Source organism: Bactrocera dorsalis, chromosome 6 (assembly GCF_023373825.1).
Source record: "Bactrocera dorsalis isolate Fly_Bdor chromosome 6, ASM2337382v1, whole genome shotgun sequence".
Classification (NCBI taxonomy): domain Eukaryota; kingdom Metazoa; phylum Arthropoda; class Insecta; order Diptera; family Tephritidae; genus Bactrocera; species Bactrocera dorsalis.
The window spans coordinates 22907272-22914836 of NC_064308.1; the positions used below are offsets into that span (position 1 = coordinate 22907272).

The following is a 7565-nucleotide window of genomic DNA, read 5'->3' on the forward strand; positions in this document are numbered from 1 at the left end:
AGCAATGCTGATTTTTTATCAATACTTTTTTGTACTCGGATTTTTCCATATCTAATTTATATTTTCTTTTCCCAAATTTATGTTTTTTTTCGTAAATTTGGAGAAAAGCCTTAGACCTTTTCCAAATAAAAAAAAATATTTTATTGAATTTAAACTACGTTGCGTTTGCCAGTTTGGTGACGAATCAAAAATTCGTTAAACGCACAAGATTGATATTGGTTTATGCCCTAGATGGACATGTAGTACATATTGTATGTAGTTTGCTACAATAACTACATATATGTGTAAACCGGTGTTCTGAATTTTCTTCGAAGGCCAATGGTGTTCGGTACTACAGAAGTGTGCTAGAAGCCATTGAAATGACGTGGTTTTTTGAAATGTACTACAATGGAATGCATTGAACACACCCAAAACTTTAAGCTCTTTTCCCTTAATCATATGTTTGCTGTAATTTTGACATTAACAAAAATTTGAACTCAAAACAAAAGTGAATCAAAATAAAAGTAAAAAATGAAAAAAATATAAACAGATATGTTGGAAACGCTGCAAGAGAAGTGTGAGATCTGCCACAAAGTTGCGTGGAATACATAAAAAGCCACATTTATGCTAAAATGTGCACACAACTGGCAAATGAACACGAAGTTTCGCTGGCCCCGGACGGGCTGCTAAATCGTATAAACAATATGGCTTGATTTTATATGGCAACCATCGATTGCGCCATAACATCGAGGGAATCCCAGTTGATTTAAACCAAATACTATTTCATTGCAAATATCTAGAATTATCACTCCTAGCGTTGTGCGTCCGACTCGAAATAGACTTCCGACTTCTGTAATCAGCGGAAAAAACTAGTGTGTTCAAAACAATATCATTTCGTTTTTTTAAGATATGGCGTTTCGCAAGTAAGTATTTGCTCTCTGTAGATTTTTCAGCCGATCCACTAAATAGGAAAACATCTCCCGCTCACATGAAACGTATTTTCAAACTTTTCATCCGTAAAACGCTCAACCTCATTTTCTTAAAATTTAGAAGTTTCCACCTATGAATTCAGAGTCACTTTATAAGCTCAAAAAAAAAAAAACTGTTGAGTACATACCAAAGACCAGGAAACACGGTGCCTAAAATTCCTTTTCTCCAGGCAATACGTTTATAACAGTGAACTCATTTTAATTCTCGTCGAGCAAACATTTTAACTTTCGCAATGCCTTACAGAGTAACCTCTCTGTTAAAATACTGTATTCGCTATGTTTAGAGGACAATAAGCTTTTTTATTGCCCGTGTAATGTTTCGAACGAAAAACAACGAATTTAACTATTTTAATTTTAATGATTTATTTCGATATAATTTGGTTGCGCTTGCGATTACCGCGACATTCAATTGCGACTAACTAAATTAACAGCTGTAACAAGTTTATTAACCTACAGCCTTTCTTTTACCTTAAGTACGGTGGCTACGGTATAAAGATCAGCTGAGATAGTGGTACATGTTCTAATTCTATGCATTTACACTAATGTAGGTACATATGCTTGCCTATGCAAGTATGATAAGAGTGCGTTATCAAAGTCACTCAAATAGACAAAACCGGTTTGGCGATTGCCGGCGCTCAGACTTAAAGCAAGCATATCTTTAGTTTAAACAATGTTGTTGTATACAATTAAGTGCTAAAAATGTTGGCACATAACAAAATATGTATAAAAGTAGCAGTGATGATTTCTACTACTAAATTCGCAAATATAAACTATGTATCTATTTCTTAACATACTCCGCCCGTTAAATGGTTTAGGCTTTCAAGATATTATCATCGATTGGTAGGAGACACAGCTTGGAAACAGCTCGCTTGTACACGCCATTTGGTGTCTTTAGAACTGCGACTCGCAGCACCTGGTCCTTTCCGGAAATGGTTTCGATGACTCTAGCCAAAGGCCACTTTAGCGGGGGATTGTTCTCGTCCTTTATCAAAACCACGTCCCCGAGCTTGAGATTCGAAGAAGATGCGTGCCATTTATGGCGTTGTTGCAGAAGCGTTAAATATTCTGCTTGCCATTTCTTCCAGAATTGTTGTTGCAGGTAGCACACTCGCTGCCATCTGCTAAGATGATTAATATTGATAGGAGTGATGTCAGGTTCTACCACGGATGTGAAGGGTGCGCCAATGAGAAAGTGCGCAGGGGTAAGCACCTCGAGATCGTCAGGACTCTCTGTAATGGGACATAAAGGTCGTGAATTTATAATCGCGGATATTTGGCACACAAGTGTGCGAAGCTCATCAAGGCTTAATTTAGAAAGGCCCACAACTCTATAAAAATGATATTTGGCCATTTTGACTGCAGCCTCCCGTAAACCGCCAAAGTGGGGAGAGCGAGGAGGTATCACCTTCCATTCAATTTGATCGCTCGCACACTGCTCGTGAATAACTTTCGAATGCTCTTGGCTCAAAAATAGTTTTTTCAGTTCCGATAGCTCATTTTTAGCTCCAACAAAATTGGTGGCATTGTCCGACCATATAGTTTGAGGTCTGCCACGCGTACAAATAAATCTCTTAAGGGCTGCGAGGAATGAAGAGGTTGCCAAATCCTTTACCAGTTCCAAATGAACGGCCTTGGTGGCGAAACAAATAAAGATGCAAATGTAGCATTTAATTGGAGCTCTATTGCATACCTCCGATTTGTAGAAAAATGGCCCACAAAAGTCCACTCCGGTAGTTAGGAATGCTCGATTGCATTTAACTCTTTCCGATGGTAAATTTCCCATTAAATGTTCCATAAGCTTAGGCTTGACATGAAAACAACGTACGCATTTGTTAATAATTCGACTTACGGTTTTACGCCCACCAATAGGCCAATACCGTAGACGAATAGATGCTAATAGCGATTGAGGTCCAGCGTGTAAAAGTTTCCTATGAAAACTGCTGATTGCGTCAGTCACCGGGTGACGTTTTGGCAAAATAATTGGGTGTTTCGATGAAAAATCCAAATTTGAATGCTGAAGTCTTCCACCAACACGAAGCAAACCGCGCTCGTCGAGAAAGGGAACGAGCGAACAAATTTCAGATGAAGACTTTATCGCCTCTTTGGATTCGAGTGCTTTGTATTCATCTCGAAGATGCGTCTTTTGAATCATTCGTATAAGTATAAAGGTTCCTTCCTGTAATTCCTTTACTTTGAGTGGTTCAGAAAATCTCATTCCAGCTCTTCTGGAAAACCGATAAATATATGCATATACTCTCTGTAATTGTTCAAATGAGTTAACAAATTTGCAACTTAAAGACATGTCTAAAGTAGAAACAAATACAAATGCACGCTTTCGGCCCTCGGGCAAGTCCTTTGTTGGTAGGAGAGGAGATTTAGGCCAGTTAGATTGATCGCCACCCAGATAAGAGGGACCGTATTTCCATAAATCCATGTTTAATAGTTCCTTGGGGCTAGCTCCTCTTGAAAGGACGTCCGCTGGGTTGGAATCTGTTGGAACATGGCTCCAAACCATACCTGTTGTGAGAGTTTGAATGCTGTTAATGCGATTTGCGACAAAAGCGTTGAAATTAGCTGGTTCACTACGCAACCACGATAGCACTGTTGTGGAGTCAGACCAGCAAAATACCCCTTTTGATTTGAAATGCGTTGAATTGATTACCTTTGCGATTAATTCAGCTAACAGTAATGCGCCTCTTAACTCAAGCCTCGGTACCGTTAGAGGTTTTAGTGGAGCTACGCGAGATTTGGAGCAGAGCAGATTAGTTCGGATGTGTCCGCCTCTTTCAGCGCGTATGTATATGCAAGCCCCATAAGCAGCCTCACTCGCGTCACAAAATCCATGTAGTTGTACTTCAGCTTCTGGCATCAACAAGTATCGGTCAAAACTAAAGCGAGTAATTAGTTTGTATTGATTGCATATTTCTAGCCATTCTGTTTGAATTGCTTGAGGTGGGCTTTCGTCCCAATGTAGCTTCTCTTTCCACAAATGCTGCAAGAATATTTTGGCTTTGGCCACCACAGGTCCGATCAAACCAAGAGTGTCGTAAAGTCTGGCTATAGCCGAAAGGATTGTCCGTTTAGTTACCTTAGCCGGTGTTGCAAAGGGTGAAAAGGAAAATATGAATACGTCGAACTTCGGGTCCCAAACCAATCCAAGTGTCTTTGTTATGCTTGTACCGTCGTCGAAGGTTAGGAAGTCCTGTTTGTCATTATCCTCAATATCAATTAAGACTCGATCATCATTCGAACACCATTTCCTCAAGTGAAAGTTTCCGAGAGACAAACACTTTCTAGTCTCATTTAATTTCACCTTTGCTTCGCCCACCGAGCCTGCACCGGTAATCATGTCATCCACATAAAATCCATTGTGTATCGTTTCAGCTCCAACGGGATAAACATGAGCTTCATCGCGGCCAAGCTGCTGCATTGAACGAATGGCTAGGAAAGAAGCTGGCTTCGTTCCATAAGTGACGGTATCCAACTTAAAAATGCGAAAATCTTCATTAGGTTTGTCTCTCCATATTATACACTGCAGGAAGTTGTCTGGATTAGCTATCCTTACACAGCGATACATTTTACAAATATCTGCAGTAAGAGCAATTTTGAAAGTGCAAAATCGAAGCAAAATATCAAAAAGTGGAGGTTGAATAGTGGGTCCTTTCATCAGAATCGAATTCAACGAAAGTCCATTGCTGGTTGGCACAGAGCCATCAAAAACCACACGTAGTTTTGTTGTTGTGCTATCAGCCTTTAAAACACAGTGATGTGGCATAAAATTCATTGGAATTTGCTTCGGTATAGTGTCAACGACTGACATATGGTTCAAATCAAAGTACTCCCTAATGAATGACGAATATTGTTGTTTTAGTTCAGCATTGCGCTGAAATTTCCGCTCTAAAGCCTTGAATCGATTGATAGCCTGCTGATACGACTCTCCTAGTTCGCAAGAAGGTGATTTTGTTGGTAATCGAACCGAAAACTCACCAGATTCTAATCGCTTATGGGTTTTTATAAAGTGCTCTTCACACAAATCCTCCTCTATTGTAGTCTTTGGTGTGGAGTCAATACAATTCTCTATTTCCCAAAAGCTTTGAACCAGGTTATATAAGTCGTCATCTGTGTCATTTGCTAGAGCCGTGTCGATGGCTGCTAAGCAAGATAGCTTCGAAATGTTGTATGTTGTTGCACCTGATACAACCCACCCTAGCTTTGTCTTTTGTAAAAGCGGTAAATTTTCAGCCAGGCGTATCTGGCCGACGCATAGCAGGTCAAAGAATAAACTAGCTCCAATGAGCATATCAACGCGTTGCGGTTCGAAAAAGTGTGGATCTGCTAAGCGTATGTTTTGTGGTATATTCCAATTAATACCCTTTATAGAACGAGATGGTTGAACATCGGTTATGGTGGGGGTGATAACCGCAGACAATTTGGCAATGTAATCGTTAATGCGTGAATGCAGGTCGAAATTAACGATATGATTAGCAACGAAATCATTTTGGCCTATACCAGAAATGAACTGTGAAGATTTGATCTTCTTCAATTGTAGTTGATTAGCGAGTCGATTGATTATAAAGTTTAATTGTGACGCAGAATCTAGCAGAGCCCTGCAGGGAATGAGGGAGCCAGATCGATTTTTTACATAAATTATGGCGGTTGCTAATAGAACGAACTCTCTGTCAGCAACGCTAGCCTGAACTTCAGATGCGACGAGTGCAGAAGCTGAAGGACCGAAAGATGAAGAAGAAAACGAGTACGGATTGAACGAACTAGATGTAGTTGGTTGTGATAGCTGCGGGGATTTATCAGAAGCCATTGGTTGTGAAGTTGTAGGAAAGGAATTTGTGTCTTGATGGAGCAGACTGTGATGCTTCGACGTGCAATGTCTACAGTGTCCTGACTTGCAGTCTTTAAGTGAATGCCCGACTCGAAGGCAATTCAAGCATAGGTTTAACCGTTTTGCTTCTTTATAGCGCATGGTGGGCGAAAGGCTTAGAAACTGCTTGCACCTTGCGATTTTGTGTTCACTAGAACTGCACAATATGCATCCAGCTACAGCTGCCGTTAAAAGCACCTTACGACTGATCTGATTTGACAATTTCCTGCCTACCTGTTTTTCCGGAAGTCCAAGGACATTCTCTACATTTTCCAGTTGCTGACAGCGTTGTTCCAAAAATCTAGCCATTGAATTCCATGTAGGTATTTCGCTTACAGGTGTTTGTTCCTCCCACTTCGCGCGAGATTTGACGTCCAAATTTTGGCACACTAGTTGAATGAATAAGCAGTCAGCAATCTGTTCCTTTGTTCCCATAGTTTGCAATGCTCGCAAGTGAGCATTTACGGTGTCGCTGAGTTTTCGAAGTTTGGCAACCCTATCACCCTCTACACTTTTGAGCTGAAAAATATCTCTGATATGAGCCTGGAAATTCAATCGTTTATTATCAAATCTGGCTCTTAGCAAATCAATAGCCTTATCATAATTTTGTTCACTTATCTCTAATGAACGAATGGTGTCCAACGCTGCATCACGTAGACTTGACCGAAGGTGCTGGAATTTCTCAATTCTTGTTAGATCTACGTCCTGATGTACAACAGTGTTGAACATCGAGAAGAAATCCGGCCAATCCGAATATTTACCGTTGAACGTTGGAATTTGCAACACCGGTAACCTGTGCTTTGGCTGAGAGACAATAATTGAAGTTTGATCGCCAGCAAACGGCCGCGTCGTTGAGCTGTGAGCTTCGGAAGCTTGGCAAGCGTGCCGCTGACGTGTCAGCTTGGTTTTTACCTCGATATAGTGGTTGGTAAATTCCGCTAAAATATCATCAGCGTCGTTGTCCTCTAGTTGCGCGTAGAGAGCATCAAACCTTTTTTCCAGCCTATCCACTTGTTCGATACGCACCTCCATGGCAGCTTCGTCGAATTCACGCAAGACATCAAAAGTCAACGTGTTGTTGAGTACGGTGACTTGTTGGATAAATGAATCCAGCTTCTTCTTGGCTTCAGCTGATTCGATTTTCTTGGGTGCCATTTTTTGTCAAAGACGGTAAAGTTTAAATAAATTTACGAAAAATTACGAAATTATTATTACGATAATGTTAATTCCGCGATCACGTCGGGGTCACCAAAATGTTTAGAGGACAATAAGCTTTTTTATTGCCCGTGTAATATTTCGAACGAAAAACAACGAATTTAACTATTTTAATTTTAATGATTTATTTCGATATAATTTGGTTGCGCTTGCGATTACCGCGACATTCAATTGCGACTAACTAAATTAACAGCTGTAACAAGTTTATTAACCTACAGCCTTTCTTTTACCTTAAGTACGGTGGGTACGGTATAAAGATCAGCTGAGATAGTGGTACATGTTCTAATTCTATGCATTTACACAATTATGTTTCCTGCTCTCTGAGAGCACTCGTCAACAACTCGGTATAAGGGAACTGTGGGACGGCATTTCAAACTCCTTACGTACAGCTGCAACCGAAACCATTGGTTTTCGGAAAGTGCAAAAGAACAGCTGGTACGACGAGGAGTGCCGTGTCGCAGCGGAGAGAAAACAGGCTGCCTACCTCGCAACGTTACGATCGACCA

General features: G+C 40.5%; 1 protein-coding gene across 1 annotated transcript; it reads right to left on the bottom strand.

Annotated features, from left to right (window-relative positions):
* Positions 1 to 1779: 1779 nt before the first annotated feature.
* Positions 1780 to 6999, bottom strand: LOC125779703 (uncharacterized). Its single transcript, XM_049460975.1, has 2 exons — positions 3486 to 6999; positions 1780 to 2198 (listed from the first exon to the last, which is right to left on the bottom strand). The coding sequence occupies exons 1-2, from the start codon at positions 6997 to 6999 to the stop codon at positions 1780 to 1782; spliced, it is 3933 nt and encodes a 1310-aa protein (XP_049316932.1).
* Positions 7000 to 7565: the final 566 nt, after the last annotated feature.